Here is a 26,158-nt window from a genome sequence, read left to right as displayed (position 1 = left end):
TCTCAGCTTCATTTTGTCCTTGTCGTTAGCTATTTACATCAGAAACCTGAAAAAAATTCACACAGCGGGCAGTGAAGTGACCCTTCCTGTACAGTCTATGGCTCTGTGTTTTCAGTCTGTTTTCTTGCACATGCCTTTCCTGCAGTAACCGGAATAGGAGAAAAGCTTGTGCGTGTGCGTGTGTATGAGACACCCCATGACACTTTTTTGTCAATGCGATATACGCCATCCTCGTCAATCAGGGAGAGCACAGTGTGTAGACATGCTAAACTTTGGTTGGCAGCTGCCAGGTCTCCAGGCCAAGCCAACGGGCCACATAGGCATAGACTGATAGCAGGGGGACATTGTCCACCCTGCTCCTGTGCCACTGTGCTGCCAGGGTCGTGGAGCTTGGCACTGTGGGGAGAGCAGCTGGTGAAGGATATGGACACACTTTTGCGTCTCTCTGTTCACTTGTGTCGTCTGCCACTCTTACAGAACACCTACTGTATATCATATCTGGGGAGGATGATTCAAACAAGAGGTCAGTGAAGACCTAGTGAAACTTTAAACAGAGGATGTTGTAGAAATGGATAATAAAAACCTTCTTCCATGTTAAGATGACTCATGGTCAATATTGGCAATATAGTGTGTTCTTCTATTGGTATGGCCTTCTCTGATGAATGTGCAACTATGCTGGACAGAATTCGAATTCGATCTTCCTCTCTACAGCCCTCCCAGCAGTCAAGTGACCAAAACAGCTGGAAAAGCTGAAATGTACAGACCTGAGCTCTGCAATGTTCTGTAACACCATGTCTGCATCTGATCCTGCTGACTGATTTGGAAATAAGTTGGATATGGCAGCCAGGGTTCGTTTGGCACAGAACGTAGGTGCAGCTTAAGGACACTGTGTGTGTGTGTGTGTGTGTGTGTGCGAGCGAGTGAGTATGAGGTGAGTTCGGGGTTCAACTGTAAACATCTCATGCTGGGCTAGCGAAGGGGTGTCACCTGACTTCCAGAGTCAAAGTGACTGGGTTGTGGCAGGTCAAGGGTACAAAACAGCTGTGTTGTTTCCCCATGTCCCCTCAGTAGCACTTGCTATGCCACAACTTGCTACGCCACAACTAGGCATACAGTACACACTGTCTCACTGCACTGTCTCACTGCAGCAGAACTGAACTGAATCAGTAGATGCACTTTAGTTTTCACCTAGCATTAGCACAGTGAGACTAATACTATTGTGAAGGTATTTTAACAACAGTTGGTCGATGCAAAGTCACTAAGAACATGAAATGACTGTCATTCTGGGGGTGTAGGAAGTTGCCAATAGGACTCCAACTAAGATCTTGGGTCAATGTTCAATGTTTCCCTGTCATGTTGGGGAGTTTAGATAACATAATTTCTAAGCTATACCTTTGTCTCCTCTGTTATGTACAACATGTAGGGTTGAGGTGTGTGTGTGTGTGTGTGTGTGTGTGTGTGTGTGTGTGTGTGTGTGTGTGTGTGTGTGTGTGTGTGTGTGTGTGTGTGTCATTTTGACACTGGACCTCCCCTCAAGTCACGAGACAAAGTCCATGGGGGTTTATGTAATAACATTAGGCTTAATGCAGAATTTTCCTGCAGAAGAGGCAATGGGACATCTTGAGTAACTATGGTCCACAGTTCTAGCCTGACCCGTAACACTCACCAAATGAAGCAATGACTTTATCTACGGAAAATCGCAAATGTCGCCTGTTTGGAAATGCAATAATCGGGAATTAATTGGCAATTACTCTAGTAAATGGAAGTAGATTTAAGCTAGCAGATTGAATTACCTGAGTCAATTGAGTGAAGTGAATCAGACAGGATACAGTGGTGTCCCTGTGACCTACAGTACAGTTCAGTAGAACACAGGCACATACAGTACTGCCTCCCTTCTCCAGTCCATATGGAGTAGCATAGGTGCTGAATTCCAAATCAGCCCCTAGCAGTGTCCATGACCCTGAAGGGAGTTAGGTAAGGAACCCATAGCGGGGGGTTTGAACCTTCAGATATCACATCTATCATAAACTCCATGTGGTTAAAAGCCCAGTGTCCATAACCTCTAACCACTAACCTGCACTTTGGCCGGTCTCCTTAGCGATGACAGGGCCACCAGCCATCCTATCAGCAGACCCGTGATAAGGCCCACTCTGGTGTTTGCTCAGTGGGCACGGCCCGCGCCCTGCTCCCGCACACCTCATAAAGGCAAACAAACAAACAGACAGAGCTACGGACAGCCCTATCGGCCCATATTCCTCATCTGAGGCCACACTAAGGCCCCCCTGTGGACCCTCATCTCACAGACCTATGTGCGCTCAGACCACAGGACAGAGGGATTAAACATTAACATATGGTCTGCTCACGCGCACATACACACACACACATACACATACACACACACACACTCACTCACTCACTCATGGCATTGCCTGCTAGTGCCATGTAGTCAAAGACCATGGTCGTGAAGGGAGTCCTCAAGTGTTCAGGAAAGGTAGGGATAGTGTACCTTTTTTTAATTTTGTAAATGTTCTATGATATGAGACTAAATATTCTGCAATACTTTCAAAATCACCACCTGACTCGGCACTTCTGAGTACAATATATGCTTTCAATCAGCAATTGTCTCCCAGTGAATTCTGCTGAGGCATACTATTTTGTTTGCTGGGGTGAAATGCTACTAAATCTTACTGTGTGTTGGGTTGTGTGTTCTACCTGGGCCAGACAAGCCCATACACACCTTTTGTCTTCTTGGTCCCCTGCCAGTGTTATCTGACTGCAAGTCTTCACTATCTAAATCACACTAGTGTAGTGTGTTTTCATATACCTTCATCAGGGGCAGGGAAGCATGGCATCTGTAGAACATTTACTATCAACCTGCCAATATAATATTATTATTATTACAATCATTACTGCTGCTACTTACACTACACCCTTATGCACTACTATTGTCACACTGCAAAAAAGCTTGGCCAAAATGTAAGATATAAACACTTAAATCTAGCAGAAAATGGCTTAAAAGTAGTGAAATTATCTGTCCATGCAGCAAGAAAATTTTTCTTGACAAGTTATCTTAAAATAAGCTGCCTCTAGACTAGAATTAAGCAGTCTCTGGTAAGTGTTCTTGGGCTGGAAATGCATATATGGATGCTAAATTCTAGATAAACATAATTATAACCAGTCTCTGATTAATATTTGTGGCCTGATAGTAAGTTGACAGGTGCTAAATTCTAGATAAACATACTTATAACCAGTCTCTGGATAGTGTTTATGGCCTGATAACAAGTTCACAGATGTTAAATTCTAGATAGAAGTACTTGAAATCAGTCTTACATTGTCAGAACAATTAGTATAGTAGTTACTGGAAACAAGTTGCCTCATCTTAAAATAAAGGCAGTTATCCAGGAAGAGAGCATGTGCCAGAAAGCAGACCAATAAATTCATTTCCAAACAAGTAACATCATAGGGGAAAACCAGTGTGTACTAACTAAAATGTAATGTTGTGCTGTGTAATAAGGCACGACAAACCAGGATTAACAGTAACAGAATTAACATTCTTGCTTTAATTTCTGGCCAATGTACATTGCATTCAAATAAAAGTCAGTTAATGTGTAAAAGATGTTCAACGAGTCACTTAGCTTCCACAGGGAAGTTCAACTGGACCCAACAAATATGCCAAATATACAAATGAAAAATGAAAAAAATGTACAAATATCAAATAAGCCAGCAACATTTTGGTTCATAGAATGGTATACAGTATATGGTACAGTGCTTTAGTATAACTCACTGAAGACAAGGGTATTTGAAAAATATCTTGATTTACAATTTTACTCACTGCTTTCTGCTTAAAAGGGTTTCCAAATTACTCATCCGAGTTTGCCCAGGGAAAGTAAATTGGGTAAAAGGACACTACTTGTTCAATCTGCTGATTGAAAAATCTATCTCTCTGTAAAAAAATTGCAGCCTTTTCACTGAGCTAGACAGTTGTTTAGTGTTCCAATTAATGATGCAAATGTGTGACTATTCAGAAGCCTAGCCTAATACTTGATATAATTTAGATGAATTGGTATAATTTAGATGAATTGTACTGGACAATTGCATATCAAGATATTTTTAAAATACTTTCCTGTGAATAAATTCAGCATAAGTATTATAAATGCTAGCAATGTGCAATCAAGAACAGGATGTTGCGTAAAAAGAAACTGCAAAACAAGCGTAAAATACCTATTTGGATATTACAGCAAACATTTAAGCATGGCTTGAGCTACTTCTTAACAAACTACTTCCATTCATTCATAGCCTTCTTGTATGCCGTTGTGGCATCCCGATCATGAATCGCATCATGAAGCACCTCAGTCTGAATTACTGACAAAAGTGTGGAAACAAACTTTGGATATGTCAAGTGAAGGGTGTAGTAGTAGGCCATCAATGTAAGCATACCATTGAAGACCTCTTCCAGGGGACTCACAGGGTAGTTGCCAATTGCGAGAATGCAGGTACTGCCGTGGTATAGAAGGACTGGGGAGGACAGTGGGCGTTTCTCAAGGTACTTGTTGGGATCCTCATTTTCCTACAGATTGACCAAATGTGAAAAATGTCAGGATGTGGAGCTTAAAAGAGTAAAAACAATGTGGACACTACACAACCTAATTCTCACCTCAAGGACATGAATTAGTGCTTCACTGGCTCCTCCGAGACGTTTTGGTGGTGGTGTTGGTGATGGGAAGAGGGATGGTAATGCTTTCAGAAGGGCAATGGTGAAATCCGCTGGGTGGAAGCAATGTCAGAACAAGAGAACTCAATATGCATTGAACCTTACAATAATACTCTACTTCATAGAACTTTAACATTCAACATAGCAAATTTATCACATGAAGGTTACTTCAGTTAACAGCATACATGAACGGCAAAATGTCGTTCGCGTCCTCTTTCTATTCACTTTATATGGGAACAGATGAATCTGTAGAGACCGGGCATGACCCTTTGGTTCAACTGTTACCACATGAAGAGAATAGCATGGAAGAGCCAGTGGGGTTTCCAGTCCATATATGTCAGATGCACCATGCACATACTCTACTCACATATAGATCATGCTTCTCCTTTAACTGGTTCCCCTCAAGATTTACCTTAACTTACATTTAATACTACAGCTTATTTGCAGAGATAAGTAGCTAGCCTACTTTGTGTAGTACTGGGGATGATTAGTTGCATCCGTTATCCACGACGTGCAGCAAAAGTAGCTAGTCCACCCGGCCCGTCTAGCAAACAATCGTACCATTCGGTAACGCACAGGAGATCAAAAGAATTTACTTACAGACTTTGCGTTCTAGCAAAAAACACAAAAAAAAAACATCTAACCCTTTCCCCATATCAGCTTCTGAGCAATATTTTCTGAAGGTTGCATCCTGCACGTTCCTCCACGTTGTCAGCCGAGCCCGCACTCACGGACTTGTTTAAATTTATCTAGCCTACACGCAGTTGGATTAGCATGCACCCACTAATACTTTATCTAAAACAAATACATTTTTACCTTGTAACACAGAAAGTGTTGTGTCATCCAAGTCATCCACTCAGTAGTAGTTTTCCAGCTCTGAAGATCCCTGTCCCAACAAACGGATCAAGTTCAGAAAAGCTCCTCTGGGTTTAGTTACCTAGCATGATTTTCAAATTAGCTATGTGGATGGCTAGCTAGCCATTGAGGCTTTTTTTTTTTTTTTAATTGTAGCTAGTCGTTACCAAATGAATGTAGATGGAAACAATATTCTCAGTGAAACAACATAGTCCTAAAACAATTTTGCACGACAAAGCAGCATTATACTTACGTTTAAATTACGTTCAGTTGAAATTGACTCGAGAAATGTTCCTGTGTACCACGTGGTCAGTCCCGTTGAGGCGCCGAAATTTCACATCACCGACGTCATTCAGATGTGACGGACAGTAGGCGCAGAAGAAATGATCAATTTTTTTTATTTTATTATGTTATTATTATTATTATTTTTTAAATTCTGAGAATCTTGAGGATTGTTTGTGAATGCTACGTTGTCTTATATGTAATATACAGGTTTTTCACACAATATCCATTGATGGTTAACCAATCAGGAGACCAGGAGGAAGGCCAAACAGGAAGCAGGGTAGCCAGCAGTGAAAACTCAAACTCTGGAACCGCCAAAATCACTGATCAAGCTCGTCAGAAGACATGTCGGTGTGGCGCTGCACGATCGGTATCATTTTTGTTGCTTTTAGTTTAAAGAATCTTCTTAGCCACATTAATGTCACACATGGTCGTAATACAGAATTTTGGGTTTTCTGTGGGATTGATGGCTGTGAGCAAGAGTTCAGAGTTTTTAACTCATTTTATCGTCACCTCATCCTTAATGGAAATAAATACATACGTGGGAAGTCTTTGATTATCACTCACGTGGAAGATCATTTGCCTGTGTTTGGATTGGTGAAAGACATTTTTATGGTAAATTCCTCTTTCTGTGCTTTTGAAAGTATACCATATGAAACTTTAACCTTTGACAAAGATTTGTGTGCCTACAAAGTGACAATTCCCGCTCTTGCCCAAGCAACAGAACTAGTGCATGAGCTCATTGATCATACCTCATATTTCTCTGTTTCTTTCAAAGGAAGTGTGTTTGTCCCAATAAAATATAATCTTAGTGACATAATTGCTGATAGAAATGGCCCTAGCACTTCATGAGATCATTATATCTATCATTATGTAATAATTGTTACTTGGTAGTCAGATTTGTTTTTAATGCAGATTCCTTTACATAAACCGGCCGAGGAGTGGAAATCCATCCCTTTGGGGTTGTGGTTCTTACTTTTAAAGAAGAAAAAAAATCAGTTCATTACTTGCCAAGTGACAACAAAATATGTAGTGTGAGTGTACCCTGTTAGCCTACTTTTGTAGTCACATTTTGTTTCAATGCAGATTCCTTTATGTGAACCTGTTGAGGATCAATCCCTTTGTTGTGGTTCTTACTTTTGAAGAAAAGTTTTATTTTTCTTCAAATGCTGTCACTCTTATATCAAGCAAGTCTGTATCACTGGATCTAGAAACAAGTTGGATGTTGCAGGGGGAAAATATGGTAAATGGATTTTATCTTCTTTTAAGAGTAAATTGCCTAAATTTAAGATTTTCTGACTAGTTGAGTCATGGAAGAAATATATGAGATACTTTTTAAGATTATAGAACGAAATCAGAACTGGTAAATAGATAATAAATCTAAAAAGAAGATGAATAACTTGATATAAGTTTTTAAATCTTGGCAAGATCAGAGAAATTTGCAGTGCACTGTTTTATTATTACTATATTTTATTGTATTGTTCATTCGTTGATTGTTGTTGACTGTTGTTGATCAAGGAGCAAGATCCCAAAGCATTTCCCTATATCAATTACTGCTGTATGCGATGTGCGTGACAAATAAGATTTGATTTGATCTGATACCGGTACTGCACTCTTAGGCAACAGTCAATACAGCTAAATCACAACCAGCTCAGCTTCTATGGTTCAAAGGTGACAATGACTTAAAGTCTCAGGTAGCTAGTCTGCATAAACCCCTTCCAACGGGAGAGCTCTGTATACCTACATTAGGTCTTGCACAGCCACTATAAAATGGATTATACCTTGCCTGCTGTCTGCTTGTTGGGCTGGCTCCCATAGGCTCTGCAGTGGACAGAGAGCACACATGTGGGGGTTGGGAATACTAAGCCCTCAGTGTGACCAGATACCAGCCATATTACATAGGGGTATACCAGAATACGAGTATACTTGCTCTTATTCCTTTATGATCATGTTATTAATATGTCTCGTACACATCTTTCTGACACTCATTGCTCAGATACCTGTACGTCTTATTGGACAACAATGAGTGAAGTTGCAAATAGTGACAATGAAATTTGCTTTGAAATGCCTGCTAGTTGCCCTTCCTGATTTTGAACATGATATGTGTATCGGAATTGTAATGACATTGTCATGGCGATCCCAGTGGCTGATGGGCCAGGTCCTTTGTCAGTCCCCGAGGATTGAACGGAATCCTCCCCTCCCCCTCAAGACCCTAACCCTAATATACACACACACACACACGCACACAGATGACCTTGCCTGTCCTAGACTCAATGTATATGCTGTGCACTCCTCAGCAGGCTTGGTTGAGCACTCACAAGAGGGGCTTGACCTCTGAGACAAAGCCCTGCTGTTACCGTAGGAACCGCCTGGCGTCGCCTCTTTTTCTCTCTCCCTCTCTCTCCCCCTCCCTCTCTCTCTCTTTTCCTTGCTCCCCCTACTCATCTCTGCCATAGTTTAAGTAGACCATGGCTGATATCATATAGGGAGCTGTGTGGCTCAGTATATGCCCTTTGGCTGTGTGTTTTTTTTGCTAAATTAATGTTGCGTAATGTTGAGGGTTTTATGAGTCCATAGCCCCCACCCCTCTCTCTCTGTTGATGGTGACACTGCAGTAGGTTAGTGGGTGCAGAGCTGCTGGTGGGGGCATGCGGTCAGTGTGGGATTCTGCCTTGTCATTTACAGTATGCAGCCTAAATAGAAAGGGTCAGGTGTGAGCAGTGTCCCTGTTTACTCTACACAATGTCTCCTCTCTCAATCAGCCAGACATGTGACACTACAGGAACCAGCATTTGTCAAATCAACTGTCACCTGTTATGAATACCACCACACAAATGACCATAGTCTATATGATTTGACTACTACAACCTGTTACTGTATGAATACTGTTACACAATAAAATGACTATACTTTTTTAATCAATTAAGTAATTTTGCATTGTCTATATTGACACAGACTGTACAGTAGCCTATTAGTTGTAGCCAGGCCCGGTATTGTAATAACACGGTGATTAGTGAAGTGAATGCCTCAGACAGGATGTCCTCGAGGGCCTGAGGGAGTAGGAGCAGTATGCTAATGAGGCTAAATTCATTCCCCTCGGGTTCTCCCACTATTCTTCAATCACATACCATTCTCTCATTGTGAACACGATGAGCCATATTGAGTGGAGGCTACGTTTTCTGTGTGAACGTGCATGTAATGTACAGTAACACACTACCATTTCCAAGAGACCACAATGTGGGCTGAGTTAAGGTCAGACTTAGCCCTCAGAAGGGGTCAAGTCTGGCTTACTGCAGCCTGGGCTCAGATATAGCAGCTGTTAGCTCGTAGCATGCCCCATCGCCCCGCCATTCAACCTTTAGCTACGAAAGCCTGGTCTTTACCAGGCCTGGCCAGGGGAGCTTATTGAAGCTTGACCTAGTTGGGATGTGGATGTAAGGGGTTGGAGTAAGATGAAGATGCCCCTAGACACCAAAATAGTCAGTGGAAATTGGTTGAGGTTGGGAAAATGATATGCTGATCCTACTGTATAGATCTGTAGGATCAGCAGCCTATGGGGAGCTACTCTGTGGCCCCCTCCACCCCCTCACCTAGCCCTAGACTAGCGTAGCCTAACCCAGTCCAACCCAACCCAGCTTAGTGCCCTACATTCATCCCCTCCTCCTCCTCCTCCCCCTCCGCCAGAGCTGTAGGATCAGGTTGCTGTCTCTGGAATTAGTAGTGGGCTTGGCTATGTTGTGTCATTAGATACTGTGTGTGCTGAGCTGCAGGCTTTTCCTACACTATTGTCTCAGCATATACAACTAATATACTGTACCACCAATATAACGCTAATAGTGCACTCTGACAATATGTTAATACTATGTACATTAACATGTAGGTCTGTAAACACCTTTGTTATCTTTGGTATCTTTCCACATAAATGTGAAATAGCAAGAAAGCCAGTGTGCTCAAGTTTTTTCCTTTTCTTAGAACATCCATTATTGACAATAACTCACCCTCTCTCCTATTCCTCTTTCTCCCTTCCCCTATGCCTGCCACCCCACCCTCCCCTCCAGTCTGATGAGTGAGCATCTCCCTGGCGCTGTCCTCCATCATGGTCGACATGGAGAGCCACTACCGGCCGCCGTCTCCCCTGGAGGACTCGGTGCTGGGCAGCCCTCTGTGTGGCGAGGACTTCATCGGGGGCATGGAGGACCTGCAGGACATCTCCCAGTCCATCGATGATGACGCCCTCAGCTCCCTCGGCGTCCCAGAGTACCAGTCCTCCAGCACGGGCTCCGTATCGGAGGGCTCCACCGTTCTAGGTATGGTCTGTGTGTGTGTGTGTGTGTGTGTGTTTGTAGTGGAGTCTCACCCCATTAGAAATCATACTGTAAGTTGATTGACTGTTTAAAAAAGTCAGCATTTTAAGTTTAAGGACCAGTTCCTTGTTATTGTCTGAGCATACAGGACACACCATCACATGCTAATCCTTAATTTACTCTGACTGGGAGTTCATAGTGGACACATGGTTTGTTTAACCTTTGACCTTACCCTAGAGCAACATGCCGCTTTTGGCATGTGGTTATCTGTGCTACTTTCCACAGAACATCTGTCTCTCTATCTGACCCACATTTTCACACCCATGAGGCTGCTCTCCCCTCTCACACATTCCTCAACCACCAACAAAAATACTGAAACAGTGAATGGTCACAGAACGTAAATATGGGAGGGAAAAGGGTGTGTGTCCTGTCTGGGGAAAAGTGTGAGAGAGGGCCGTAGAGTAGGCTCATGGAAAAATGGAGATGATGTCATGGAAAAGTGAGGTGAGTGATGTGAGTGAGAGAGAGAGTGTTTTCTTGGCTACAGTGAGCAGTACCATGTGCTTCGTCGAAGCTCCTGACCAAAATACTTATTTCTGTTTTGGCTTCTCTCAACTAACTCATGTGGGTAGACTTAGCAGCACTCTGTTTATGCAGTGCAGCTGATTAATGCACAGTTTTCTATCTTGATAGATTCATTAGGTGTACTTTTGCCTGATTTTAGCACTATCGCTAATCCAGTCTAGTGTTGTTGATGTCTTTGTGCACGGTGGTCCCTGTGTATTTATAGATATGTAATGGAACCGAAATTACATGTGCTCTGTGTTTGGCCAAATGCCTGAGATGCCGGTGAATTTCCACTGATAGTCATCTGCCGGAGGGCAAATAAGCCTCACACTATCTGTCTATCTATCTGATCTTATTTTGATCCATACTGAGTTGAGAAATCTCTTGAGTGCTATTGCTACATGATTCAGCAAAACAATGAGTCATGTTTTATTCACTGTTCCAGTGGATCTGTTCAGTGGACCTTTTCTCCTGTATGCTTATCATTGCTGTCTGTGTGTCTGTGTGTCTGTGTGTCTGTGTGTTCTCCAGATGCTCTGACCCCGGCGTCCAGTCCGTCATCAGGGGTATATGGGGTGGCTACGGGCCAAGAGGAGTTCTCTTCCACCTCTCTCAACCTGGAGTGTCGAGTGTGTGCCGACCGCGCCTCCGGGTACCATTACGGGGTTCATGCCTGTGAGGGTTGCAAGGTGAGAGGAGACACACACACCCACATGCATTCACACACACACACACACACACACACACACACACACACACACACACACACACAAGGTGACCTTGGGTGACCTGAAAGGCGCCTCCAAATAAAATGCATTATTATTATTATTATTATTAGAACTAAAGCCTCTCTGGGCCTCTGTATTAATGACGCATTACCTGTATTACAGTCCAATTCAAAGAATAAGCATTCACAGAAAAACAAACAAGGCCACTGCCAATGACAAAGATCCAGTATTCTTTAATACAGAAACAACACGAGAAAGGCCTTAACTGACACGCAAACAGGACACATTACCAGAAGCCCAGACTCAGTCCCACATGGGTATGTGTGACCAGTGTAGATCCTCACTTGGTTAATTGTTTACATGCCTCGTTGAATAACAACCCAATAGCGTGCTTTTGTAAAGTCACCGGAGGACACACAGATCTTAATGTGCCACTGTCAGGCCACAAGATAACATGGGACTTTGGGGAGGGAGTGCACGTATCTCCGACTCTCCTGTTTGTATCATACAGTAGGGGCCAACTGTTTTGTGTTGTGATGTGATGTAACCCACCTAAAGAAATGTTGTGGTCTAAAGAAAATGAAATAGACAAGACCATGTGTATATCCATAAACTAATCTTTGCTATGACCTGTCACTATTGAGCCTGACCCACATTTTTTTTTATAAACACTGGCAGTACTATGGCCGATCTATCCCAGGGACCGGACAGTGTAGTGTCTGAGTATGAATGTCACCTGACTGTGCTCTTTTGCCTTCATGTCAACACACTGTTACACAGAGTTCTAGAAGAGACGCGAGGGCCACAGTGTAACCCTGTACTGTGGTGGACAGAGACTGGACTGGTCAGTCAGACATAACTGTCCCCAAGCCAAACCTCCAGTTATGTGGCAGACATGGACAGGCTGCACCAAGGCATGGCGTATCAAAGCAGAGGTCACAGCTAAGATCACAGTGAACTCACTCATTGATCAATGGGTGTGGGGCATGGACAGTGGGACGAGTGTGTTTATCTGAGACATGCTGCAGGGCATTGGCGGACACACACTCATACGGAGACGCACAATCATCCACATATATACACACACACACACACACTCTGTCAGATACTGATTTGTGAGCGGAGGGGGGGGTCTGCCTTTCACAACATTAGAGAAACTAACATCTTGGGATCAGGATGGCTAAATGTGTTCTTGAGCAATTCCCTGTCCATTTCCCTACCCCTACCCAACCCCACATTAACAGTACATCCAGTGCTGCCCATAGCCAGATGCTGTTGTTTGTCAAGATTGTGTAACATTAGTGAAATCAAATGCGGCAATGATTTGTACAGACCGAATCAAATGGAAGCATGTATGTACAGACTGATAGTGTGTCACACACCGTTCATGGGGGAGTTGTGTCACTGTTGCACTCGCATTACTCTTGCATTTGCACTTTGAATGGAATATCGACAACAACAACAGCATGTTTCCTCTCGTCTCGTTTCCTTCAGGGTTTCTTCCGGCGAACCATCCGTCTGAAGCTGGAGTACGACAAGTGTGAGCGCCGCTGCAAAATCCAAAAGAAAAACCGGAACAAGTGCCAATACTGCCGCTTCCAGAAGTGCCTGTCGGTGGGCATGTCCCACAACGGTGAGTAACACAGGACAGGACAGGCCTGAGCAGACGCAGACACAGACACAGACACAGACACAGACACACACACACACACACACACACACACACACACACACACACACACACAGACACAGACACAGACACACACACACACACACACACACACACACACACACACACACCATTTAACACCACACCACACTAAAAAAACAGAGAAGTGTGCGCACACACACACGCACACACAATTTAACACTGCACTTAAGTGTCAGGTTGCAAGTCAAAACAAGGGGAGTTGGGGAGCTGACAACGAGAGCAGGCATGAATCCTGCAACACATACTGTATACCCCTTTCAATAACTATACCTACTGTATTCTGCTGAATGAAAAAAAAAAAAAGATGAAGACCTGCAACCAGAGCCGATGTTTTGCGATTGGGGGCCCGCGTAGTCTGCATATAAAAAGAACCTGCATATAGAAAGAGCAGGCTGATGCGTATGTATGTGTATCTGTCTCCTCTATGCTGTGCTTCTGTACTGGTAGTGGTTGTGAAGGTCATGACTCTGAAGCTGGAGTTGAATTGCATTGGCTCGGATGAACCCTCTCACCTTGAGGTGTGGATGTGTTAACAGACATGCAGTAGGAGTCAGGTCCTGCCAGTCATGTGGGCACCAGGCTGTATTTGTACCGGGTTAGCAGCAGGCTGACCTAGCGGGGGGGATGGACATCATAGACTGTCAGCTTCACATTATACTGTAGGTCAAGGGGTTTGCTTCCACACACATGAAAGCGCACACACACACAAGCATGCACAAACACACACACTGTTTATATTCAGTATCAGTACAAATACAGTACAGTAGTTATTAAGTTAAGAACAATTATCTTTCTATGAGGCAATGACATGTAAAGGTCAATGTCTGCAACCCCAGTAGATGTGTTTACTTTGTGCTCTATGTAAACATACAACACGGCATGCTGACCATTGGCCAGGGTTGATGTCCTGCCTTAGAAAATGGACCGAAATAGAATTTTAGGATGACGTTGTGTGTGGTGGGGTATGTGTCAGTGTGTCTGTCTTGTAAAGGAAGGCTTCACAAGGCCAGTGCAGTCAGCTTATAGACAGACAATCACATTAGTGCACACACACAAGCCTGCTTACACACACACACACACACACACACACACACACACACACACACACACACACACACACACACACACACACTTTAAGCAAAACGCAAGAGGTCTCCCGGTCAATCCTTGGGGCACCCCATAATTGAGGTCGGACTCATCCTCTCACCTTCAGGAAATCTACTTATCCTGAGCTATCCTGAGATCTCCACTAGAGATCTACCAGGTTTAGAGTAGGCATCCAGTAGGCTATACGGTAATCTAATGTGATCTGTGTTGGCTTATTATGCTGCTCTCTCTATTTGTGTCAGGTTGAACATTAGAATAGGTTTATACAATGGAAACTAGTGACTGATCTGATCCTCATTCATCATTTTATAGTCCAGTAAACACAAGCACTGTAAGAAGTGCACCTGTTGGAGAGTGTGTGTATGTGTGTGTGTGTATGTGTGTATGTGTATGTGTATGTGTGTGTGTGTGTGTGTGTGTGAGCTCACCCACTGTTTTAGAGGGGAGGGGCAACTCTGATTAGACACTTTGGATCAGGCCGTCTGAGAGATGCTGGCAACCCACTATACAAAAACCAGACACACACACCACAAGTCACCCTGTGTAACCCTGTATCTTCTGATACTTTGTCCATGTTGTATCTTTCTTTTGTCTTTCTCTCTCTACAGTTCCCAGACTTGTCCTATTTCCTCAAGTGGTCTTGTCTAATTCATTGTTCCCCAGTTGCCTCTCATCCCACCCCACTGTTCTTTAAACATTAAGGACGTGACACTAAAGTCTCCAGGGATCTATAAACTGTTTAGATGCCTAGATATGAGATATGAGCTATTTGAGATATTTAGATATGAGCAACTTTGAGCACATGATTAGGCAGACACACTATTCACTTCAGGCTCTCTGTCTTTCTTATCACACAAGCTGTGTCTGTCTGTGTTTATCCATTTTCAATGGCTTCATAATTTCATAAGTGGGCCTCGTCCAATGTATTTTGCTTGCTCAAAGAACAGCTTAGTGCCTTCAAATTATTCCACTTACAATATGTGAATTATCTTTATATAAATACTGTATCTTTGCTGCTCTCCAAAACCAACAGGGTTAGATAATGAATGAACAACTTAGTGAACATATAGTTTCCCATGTACAGTTCGGGTACCAATACATTCAATCAGTCAGACAAACTTTATCTATATAGCACATTTCAAACTGGGGGCAGTTCAGTATGTAGTTCAATACACTTTAAGGTAAAAACAAGAGAACATGTCCTGCCTCTCATACAGTACCTAACATCTAACCATCTTCTGACAATCTAGCATCTGTATACCTAATGTGTTCACTCTTTGATACCCCCCAGCCATCCGGTTTGGTCGAATGCCCCAGTCGGAGAAGCTGAAGTTGAAGGCGGAGATCCTGACGGGGGACCGAGATGTGGAGGACCCCCAGCTGGCCGACCAGAAGACCCTGGCCAGGCAGATCTACGAGGCCTACTTGAAGAACTTTAACATGAACAAGGCCAAAGCACGCACCATCCTCACAGGAAAGACCAGCACTCCTGTACGTTGTGTGTGTGTGTGTGTGTGTGTGTGTGTGTGTGTGTGTGTGTGTGTGTGTGCCAAATGTCAGAGAGAAGGGGTTATGGTAGTGCAGCTCTCATCTGATAGGACACTTAGGATCAGGCTGGCCATTGGATTCAATGTGGAAGTGTGTTTGTGTTACTACAAAGGGTTTTCTGCAACAACAAAAGATGATTGGGACATTCCATTTATACAGTGAGTCTCTTTGGAGTAATTTGGCTCATTCTGATCCATTAGAGTATGAAGAAATGGGCAACCAACCAAGCAGTCCCTATGTCTCAATATGACCTGGAAACTCCTACCCTTGATAAGCCCAAGGAGCCATCCATTGACAGAAATAACTTTCCCAATCAATGGCACAAGCCAACAAAGCTAGACAAGGAAACATCTGTTTGAACTCAGCTCATATAAAGACCCACTGTATGACCAGTGTTTCATTCCTCTCTCCTTCCCACCCTCCATCCCTTCCTCCCTCTTTAAAGATGGTCCCTCTTGGATGTATAGAGCACTCTAACTAAGCGTTTTTATCAAGAAGGAGGGTAGGACTACAGCGACTTGGGTCAGATATCTAGTGAATTGGTGAATGATGGGTGTAGTGGTAGCTGTAGGTGTGAGAGAGGTCAAAAAGGGACAGGTCAGTTGAAGAGCACATCCAAGTATAACACAGACTCAATTGTTAGTTCCTCAGTTGGCTGCTCAGTGTTGCCCTGTATCCAGTCAGAGTTCAGACAGCGAGTCTAGGGTCTAGCACAGCTGTTGGAAGTGGTTCAGTCCACACACAGATCACTGTTTTATCGTCTCAGATTCCCAATGATTTCATGGTTTCAGGGTACTTGTAAACATCTGTTAACAAACCACACCCTAGTTGGTGACCCACTCTCACAAAGTATGGCCTTGAGTCTATGTTCATCTGTTGTTCATATCTGACTGTTCAGTTTGTTGAAATGAACAGGCAATAAACTACACTTGGGGAGCTTTTAACCAACAACCCTGTCCCAGCAATGACCTTAAATTATGGACAGATTGGTTGTTTTTAGCAGAGCCTCTAGTGCTTTATGTTGATGCTTCCTGCAATGCCTTCTACAAGGTCCTACACCTCTACACAAATTTAGCCAATTTTCTGTTCACGTAAAAGCAGTTCTCCGCCAGTTTCTATCGGTAATACCCTGACATGTGTCTCTAGAAGTCAGATGTCGTAAGCATATCATATGTGAGTTGAGTAAGCTGTGTGTTAGCATGTAGCAGCTCAGTTAGCATAGCATCAGCGTATCAGAGTTCTGGCTTGATGTACAGGAGCAGGTGCTGGTTCAGCTACTGTGAGAACTTCTGCCACTGCTGCTGTCCTGATCATATATTCATGAAACATCCCCATGACCATGCCAGAGACAAGGGAACAGAGTTCCCCAGAGGAAAATGACTCCTCTGTTTTTCAGCTGTTTATCCTGCTTTAGGTAATATGTGGAGCAGGTGTCCTTGTAGCGCCTGTTTGAGGAAGCACAGTTTTTGTTTTTGTAAAATGTGGCTGCCTGGGTGTTTAAGGCTACACAACAGATAAGATTAGATTGTTTTTGCCGAGCTTTGAACACCACCACTAATCTAGCATCTGTTTGCTCTGGCTCTGTTGTCAATTTCAGGGAAGTAAGTAAGCCTAGCATATACAGCAATACATGCCTTAACTGTAACATGCCATAAGGTGTGTACTGTATTATGTCATAGTCAGGATGTACTGCAGCTCTCTTCTCTGACTGTCAATAAAGGTTTTGTATGGACTCTCTTATCTTGTAGGCATGGTTGTGTAGAGAGTATGGGTCCTGGTCCTTCCTCTCTCCAGGCAGGGTTGTGTAGAGAGTATGGGTCCTGGTCCTTCCTCTCTCCAGGCAGGGTTGTCTACATACGTCTATGTTCACTCTGTCTATGTACACTATACTATGCGTCTAGTACTGTCTTTAAATGCCCAATTCCAATTCAAAATCTAGTGCTAGTCCTAATACCTATCAATAGTGCCTACAAATAGCTAGGGTTCTGTTTGGAATTGGTCCATAGACCATTGTTTCATCACCCCCTTTTTCTCCACCCTTTCTCTCTAGCCCTTCGTCATCCATGACATGGAGACCCTCCAGCTGGCAGAGCAGACATTGGTAGCCAAGATGGTGGGCACAGCCGGGGACAGGCTCCAGGACAAGGAGGCAGAGGTCCGCATCTTCCACTGCTGCCAGTGCACCTCTGTGGAGACGGTCACCGAGCTGACTGAGTTCGCCAAGTCGGTCCCAGGCTTCTCGGGCCTGGATCTCAACGACCAGGTGACTCTGTTGAAGTACGGCGTATACGAGGCGCTTTTCGCCATGCTAGCATCCTGCATGAACAAGGACGGGCTGCTGGTGGCCTACGGCTCGGGCTTCATCACCAGGGAGTTCCTGAAGAGCTTGCGGCGGCCCTTTAGTGAAATGATGGAGCCCAAGTTCCAGTTTGCCATGAAGTTCAATGCTCTGGAGCTGGACGACAGCGACCTGGCCTTGTTCGTGGCTGCCATCATCTGCTGTGGAGGTGAGAGAAAGGGGAGGATAGAGAAGAAGAGGGGCGGGAATAAGATTCATGGATAAGGGTTGTGGAAAGATTTTGAATTGGAATTTAATTTAAAAATGCTCTAATACTGTGCTCTAACCTTTTTTCTTTTTTTTTTTTTAAACTTTGTTGCAACTCTCCCTCCCTCTGTGTCAGACCGGCCAGGGCTGGTGAACATTGCGCACATTGAGGTCATGCAGGAGAACATCGTCCAGGTCCTACGGCTCCACCTGCTGGCCAACCACCCGGATGACGCCTTCCTCTTCCCCAAGCTGCTGCAGAAACTGGCAGATCTCCGCCAGCTGGTCACCGAGCATGCTCAGTTGGTGCAGGAGATCAAGAAGACAGAAGACACCTCGCTGCACCCACTCCTGCAGGAGATCTACAGAGACATGTACTGAGGGTGGGGAGCACGAGGACACAGGAAATGGGGTTTGAACTCCACAAACCTACATTTTTAGGACACCAGTTGTACTGTGCTCTGAAAGAGTCCCCATAGTCATAGGGTTGAACCACTGAGCGACCTGAAGAAACAGGAGTGCTACTGTATACCTCCTTGTCAGAGAGTGTGTTGGTGTCTATGAGGCCATAGCAGGACAGGACTATGTGAAGGGGCAATGTGGAGCTAGACTGAGCCTGTGTATCAGTGTTTGACAGCTCCCACGTAGAGAGCATGTAACGGCCTGGGTTTTTAGAGAATGTCAGAAGCACATGGATCAAATTAGCGATTGCTTTGTTTGGGTAGAAGTGATTCAGAGTCGGATCATAAAGCAATCTTCTTTGCTTACATGTTCACTGTCCTAATTATCCACTTCTCATATACAGTACAGTAGGCACCTGCCCTAACCCCTATTATTAAGACCCCTAGAATGAGGAACTACAGTACAAGACTCCAGCAGTACCTTCCAAGCTACATTTTGTACCGAACTTGAGGGTGAGATTAAAGGATGATCCACATCCATATTGCAGTAAAAAGACACCAAGTGACTTCAGTGCAGACCTATCACAGATCTCGGATACTATGGCGGCTTCTCAGTGATTGGCTGTGTTCTCCCAGTGATGTTGTGGGATTGGTTAGTCAACCCTTTAGACCCATGACAGTGTGTCTCTCCTGTTACCTGTCTGTGTTCGCTCAGGTTAAAAGTTCTGTAACAATGGTCAGATCTAGGATCAGTTTACCCTCCCCAAATATCACTGAGGTGAAATAAGCAACACTGACCACACTGTCCTTTACTACTATGCCTAAAGCCAGACGGCCACTGTGCGATTTTCATAAACACAGACGATTCCAATGAAGAGAGGGTCTCATACTGCAAGACAAATTCTCTACGTCATGCTCTCTTGAAGCAATGTACACTGCACAAGTTTCCTGATGGTAACTATCACACTGTGCGATGCGACCGAGCCCTCTCTTACCCTCCCGTTCAATGTTTGTTCATTGCCCGGCCAAACGGCAGAAATGGCGCTGGCCACGAAATAGTACGACATTTCAGCTGTAGCCCTAGTCTTCTGAGAAAAAGTCAAAAAGATTATTTGGAGACAATATCCAAGCACGGAGAGCAGGGGTTGTCTCTCTTCTTACAAACAAATTGGAATTTCTAATGATCATGATCATTTTCGCCAAATAGGCCTATAAATGCAGTTTTAGTCCTAGAGCTCCAAAATGTCATGGTTACAAACCAAGAATTTGAATGTATTATGCAGCTAAAGTATTCTATGGTATTACAGTATGGTCCCAAACTGAACTTACATTACCATTGTTTACAACATCCTGGATTCTCATTGGTTGAGGCTCCTATATCACCTCGGAGTACCTCTTAAACTGCATGAGTAGAGCCGCGACAGGGAAATTCTGGCAAATCAGATTTCAAATCAGACATGATCATGTCTACTCTTCATGTGGTGGATCAACTCACACTATGCGAGTCAAGGCTTCAAGTTCACTGCAGATAACCCGCGTTTACAGCCGATATGTACATTTGGTTGTGAGAACTTAGCTCATGGCAGATTTGTGGCTGAAATCACAGTGTCTGCCTGGATTTAGGCAGCCCAAATACCACTTAGCCTATACAGTTGGTACATGTAACAGAGTGCTTAAATTTGACAGCAGTACTTATTCAGGCCCACTCTGATAGAAACTGTGAAAGCTCTGCTTTGCCTTTTCAAGCTTACTCCTATTCATAACTAGCCATGTCTTAAGAAAAGCAGCATAATTCAACCATTAATGATTAATACATTTGTATGTTTTTAATATTCACTGAATGAATTGATGAATAATGCTGAATATACGTTTGCATGTATTCACTATTCACTGATATCAGTAGGGATGAGGAGATAAAGTTGTAGGTCTGTGATGAGAACCTGAAGTGTTGGAATAAGGGAGCTTGATTTCTCCATCCCTCTTGATCCATCCCTCTCCATCCCTCTCCATCCCTCTTGATCCATCCCTCTTGATCCATCCCTCTAGCAAGTCCTTCTTTTTTGGCACAGACGGAGAGGCACACTTGTGAACTTTTACATTTTCCCACTTTCCCATTTCCCACACTTTCCCATTTCCCACCACGTCAATAGTGTTTCCCAGAGTTCCCATTCTCAAGAAAACGGCTCCGTCAGGGTGTTTTTAAGAGATGTGATGTAATCCATAAGTGACTGATAGACATTATTTCTCAATCAAAGATTCACTGTGTATATGCACCACAATGCAGCACTACTATAGCAAAGTGTGTGCTTTAGTGAGTGTGATATGAGACTCCGTACCTGAGACTCCGTACTGTACCTCCGTTCTGATGCCTTTATGACAAAACACACACAAATATTTGGCACTCCATTTCGTCATGTATTCTGGTATTAAAGGGCTAATTTGAAACCGCATTAAAACCTTAACACAGGCAGATTGAAAGCAAATTTTCACATTTGCTGCAATTCACCAGACAGCCTGTTATTCTACTCTCTCAATGTACCCCAGCTCCCTCTCTTTCTCTCTTACCTACCACAGTGCTTCCTTTGGCTTCCATCAGTTCAGTCCTCATCTAACTTCATTGGTCAGGTTCAGGGGGTAAAATCAAGGTAAATACATTCACTTTATTTTGCATTGATGATAGATTGCTGTCACTTTTTCTACAAAATAGTCTTACAAACGTCAAATCTGAATGGTATGGAATGTCAATTTCTCAGTCATGGATTGTTCTCTGATCTCAAATATGCCTGCACCTGGATGTGAGGGTCTTGTAGAGATTTGATACTAAAACTGCCTCTCATCCTTCACAGAACTGTTGGGAATGTTGAAAAGATAATATGAACCAATCATTCATATGTTTGTCTGATGCATTGGATATATACTGTATTTTCTGTGAGAAAGTGTTTGTGCTTACCTCACCAAATTCTCATCTAAATCCACAAATCTCTCAGTGATTTGGTGGGGTGTAATAATGAACCTAGTTTCACTCGCTGTAACACATTGTATAAACGGTTTGTACATAGATGAAGCATGACTGCTCGCCCTAACTTTTAACCACCCGAGGTGTACAAGGTACTAACGATGATTGAGTTTTGTATTCCTCTTTTGTCTGGTAAATACTTTTCAATGTTTTAAAGTGTACAGTAATGTAGGTATGTTTTTTGCTTAAGCGCTTTACATAATTGTTGTAATTGATTTGGATCATATTTTTATACGAAAGTTAAAGTATATCTGAGTATATGTTGAAATTGTTTTGTCGAATAACTAGATTGAAGAGTGCAATGTAAATAGATTTGTGTGGGTAACTAAGTAATTGATGATATATATCCATAGATCTGAATCCCAACGGGGACATTCCTTTTGTTAATTCCCACACTATAGAGGGAGTGAGTGACCACGTTAGCAATGTACTGTATGTGACTTTTGACTTAAATTCTTTTGCTCTTTGGAGAGCATAGGTCATTCACAAATTACCTCCATCAGATTCCATGTACTGTATGTGCTATCTGGATATTATTTACAGTAGCGTTATTAGGGAAGTTCACCCAAAATCAAAATTAATATGATCTCATGCCTTAGCTGTGGCAAGCTCAGCACAGCTCATACAATAGTGGTCTCTCCTCTTTCTATTATGTGGTCTCAGGTTGAAAATTAAGTCATAGAGGGAATGTTTGGTGTCTGTGGCTCTATCTCTTCTCTGTTTTGATAGATAAAACATTATGCACTCATAATTTCTCCACTTGGACACAATTAACAGTGGTTTCATAAATGCAGTAACTAAGATGCAGTATATTGTTATAACCCACTCCCATTGTTTCATGCTTTTTGCTAGCTATATGGCTATCACTCGCTGCTAACCTAATTAACCATAATCATGCCATGTGTAGATGACTGAGTTTCACACTGCTTGTAGTTTTACAAGATGTAGTCCTTTGGAATGTCAGGCCTCTACAGAATGCAGCGCTGCTTCTCATCCAGCTCCACCTGTGACTTCTAGAGTCACCAGGTGTAGGTAATAGGGATTTACACACAATCTGTGCCTTAACATGTGCCCATGCCATAAAACACTAGACACAAGGCCCCAGACAGAAACACACAGCTCTGTACAGCTATTAGTGTCATCAGCTTGAGTTGCTGGTACAGTATGGACATTATACAGAGACAGAATATGACATCATGAAACAATTAAGGGAAGGTATCAGAATTGTGATTGGCAGACAGATCATTCTTGGAACATCTATGGAACATAACTGCTGTTTGGAACTGAATTGGCCACACTCATGAGCAACACAATGAAGGACACTCTCTTATCAAGAGAGAGTTGCAATAGTGAAAGGATAAGCAAGATATCAAAATGGTTGAAAAAACACGAGTCAAAACCCAGAGGAGAAGTCATGTAATTGGTGAATTTAAGATGTCTGATTTACCCTTAGGTATGTATTGTTTTGTGTTTAATTGACAAGGGACTTTTTGACATGTATCAGGGAATAAATATAGTCTTCCTTAGTTTAAACTAGCTCAGGACATAGCGAGGTACTGTTCTTCCTGTTTCATGGTCAGGTGAGTTTAAAGTGCTCTGCCATACAGCACAGATGATGATGATGATGAAATAATAACAATTGTTTTTTAAAACTGTGATAGAAAAATAGCAGGGGCAGCAGTGATAAAATTAGACTTTTTTGTAATTTCCTAAATTTCATGGAGTTGATGCAGTGGTTTTGTGGCTAGTGTCGTGCAAAGGGACTGCGGAAACAGTCTTTGGATGTGTTTTATGTCTTCTGTGGCTTGGTAACAATACTGTAAATGTTTGACGAATGTATATCTACTCATTTAAACAATAAGCAAGTTGACTTCAAAATAAAAATGATTTTAAAATCCAAAGTATTTTCCATCGTCTTCATTTGTGATTAACATCAGTATGATCTTGTAGGCTACACTATCATCTCACATTGGTTTGTTCATATAAATACGTTTTGGAAAGAGGAAGCATTTTGTCTTATTTTAGCTCCATATTCCAACAGTTATGATCCAGAGCAGTGAGGCAGCACTCAGTATCTTCACTCGGGACTTCCCCACTCTGAGTCCCCAGGGCTCAGCTCAGGTGGCCCCAGAGAACACCATCATCCAATTAAGGAACAGCATCTTCCTACAGGAGGTGGAGCTCCCTGAGCTGAAGGAGTAGCTGACAAACACAGACACAGAGCTCCTGAGAGACCAGCTCAGCCAGAACAGACACCAGCTGAGATGAGAGGTTGAGAGCCTGCAACAAGACAAGCATGCCCTGACCAGAGAGCTGAAGAAGGTCAAGAATGCCATGATGACACAGTTCACAGAGGTGAGGGAGGGGCTATGGAAAGAGCTATCTGCTGTCAAGAGGGAGCTGCTTCACAGAGACCAGGCCATGTAGAGTCTGAGACAACAGATACAGCACCTCAGCTCCCCAGGAACCCCCACCGGACTTGAGTGAGACCACCCTAGCACTGACGACCTACCGCTCCCCAGCAACAAAGACCCCACTCAACACCAGAGTACGTATCATGTATTCCAGCACCGCCAGACAGGACCAGGCTCAGCTCACTACCACAGTGTGGGCCATCACAGGGCAGACTACCACCCCTACTATGGCGCCCAGACCGGACCACCCACCCAGACTGGACCACCAGCCCAGACCTGGCCCCCCTCACCTTCATGTGGCCTTGCAACAGGACCAGTGCAGCTATGCAGCAGTCTTCAGAGGACCGGGGAACATTGCAGAAACATCCATAACACGAGAGTCAAGAAAGGCAGCCAAGAACGGCGTGCACCTACTCCAGGCTCCCTACTGAGCTCCCACCTTGGGAGGACAACACCCACCTCCACCACCCTTTATAAATGGACAATGCCCCACACCATTGGTCACCACCCAGAGAGGGCAGTACCCCCCTCCACACCCCACCCTTCTGCACCCAGCGCCTCCCAACCAGAGAGGGCAGTACCCCTCCCCACACCCCACCCTTCTGCACCCAGTACCCCCCACCACCATTTTCCTTGATTGACTGACAAGGCTCACCAAAAACTCCCACCCACATGTGTCCAGCTTCAAATTTAAATTTGATTCCACTTCAACATACTCCTTCTGTGGTCTGCTCGGCCAGTGCGGTCTGCTCGGCCAGTGCTATTAGTTGTGATGTGAATTCCATAAATATGGATACCTCCTCGGTTTTCAAATCAGTAGAGGACTTGGACTGTTTTTACTTTTACTGTTTTGTATTTTTTTATGTGTTGTTTTAAAATTGTATTAACATTGTGGACAAGGTGCACCTGCAAAAGAGACCTTGGTCTCAGTGGGTTCCCCCTGTATAAATAAAGGTTAAATAAAATAAAAATTGGAATTAAAATTTTTGAAAAACAAACAAGCATCTTTGTTAAAATGCCAGCTAGATAAATACCTTCGTTGATACTGTTTTTAGTAGGTAAACGGCTATTTAGGTTGGAATAGAGCAGGTAAAAGCAGCATCATCAGTTAAATCCATGCCTGGGATACTGCGCAATACACCGTTTTGCATGGTTAGGTAAATAGTTAGGGTTTTAAGGTCGTCCCAAGGATCCCACTTGGCATCTACCTGTTGTATAGCTGTCATTCTGTTTATACTTTTCACAAACAACGACAATGACCAATATTAATGTTGGTCAACAATGGAATGTTAATGATGTGTTCGCGACTTGTGTCAAACTAAACAAACTATGGTATAAACCAGGTCAATGTTTGTCACTGCTTTCGTTTTCATTCACACATCATGACATTTGTTTGCAAATGTTAGAGCATTTATTCACAAGTCTTTGGGCATATTTACAAATAATTTTGCATTTATTATTTACAATAATATCGGCAGTAATCTATCTCCATAAGTGTTCCACATTGGACTTGTACTGTACAAATCAGCTACTACATTTCAGGATTAAGAGCGCTATCTACTGGTCATTAAGCAGAGCTACATTACAAACGCTGTCTTGTCTATGATGTGTCTCAGTGGTTTCAATAGTTGTTTCAGTAAGGTTGCTCTTCAGTACACACACATTTAAGAGATGGAGAGAGAGATATCATGCATGTCATTGAAGATCTTCAATCTTCAGTCAGTCTGTGAATAAGCTACATCATGCCTCTCTCTGACCCCCCCCCCCCACCCTGTCACACAAACAACGCACTGACAGTGTAATTTATAATTATTTAAAATTACTCTAATTTATAGTGTACATGCCCCACAACCATTTCACAGCCTCTTGTGCCTACAAGATGTATTGTTCTGCTGCTCTTTTTTGTAAATTTGTTGTTTTTGTTAATACTTTGCTATTTTGTAAACTTGTCAATATTTGCTATTGTTTT

The 26,158-nt window shown here is 43.3% G+C and overlaps 1 protein-coding gene across 1 annotated transcript in view; it reads left to right on the top strand.

Moving 5' to 3' along the window:
* The window catches only part of pparab (peroxisome proliferator-activated receptor alpha b), a 28,496-nt gene extending 4,835 nt beyond the window's left edge, over nucleotides 1-23,661 (top strand). The window contains exons 2-7 of the mRNA XM_083667020.1: nucleotides 9,907-10,155; nucleotides 11,251-11,408; nucleotides 12,942-13,080; nucleotides 15,557-15,756; nucleotides 17,864-18,320; nucleotides 18,495-23,661. Coding sequence (XP_083523146.1) covers nucleotides 9,945-10,155; nucleotides 11,251-11,408; nucleotides 12,942-13,080; nucleotides 15,557-15,756; nucleotides 17,864-18,320; nucleotides 18,495-18,739 — 1,410 coding nt within the window. The 5' untranslated portion in view covers nucleotides 9,907-9,944 and the 3' untranslated portion in view covers nucleotides 18,740-23,661. The remainder of the gene's footprint in view (nucleotides 1-9,906; nucleotides 10,156-11,250; nucleotides 11,409-12,941; nucleotides 13,081-15,556; nucleotides 15,757-17,863; nucleotides 18,321-18,494) is intronic.
* Nucleotides 23,662-26,158: the final 2,497 nt, after the last annotated feature.

Source organism: Argentina silus (genome assembly GCF_951799395.1).
Source record: "Argentina silus genome assembly, chromosome: 3".
Lineage (NCBI taxonomy): Eukaryota > Metazoa > Chordata > Actinopteri > Argentiniformes > Argentinidae > Argentina > Argentina silus.
Note: the sequence above shows the minus strand (reverse complement) of the source record. Positions and strands in the feature narration are given on the sequence as shown.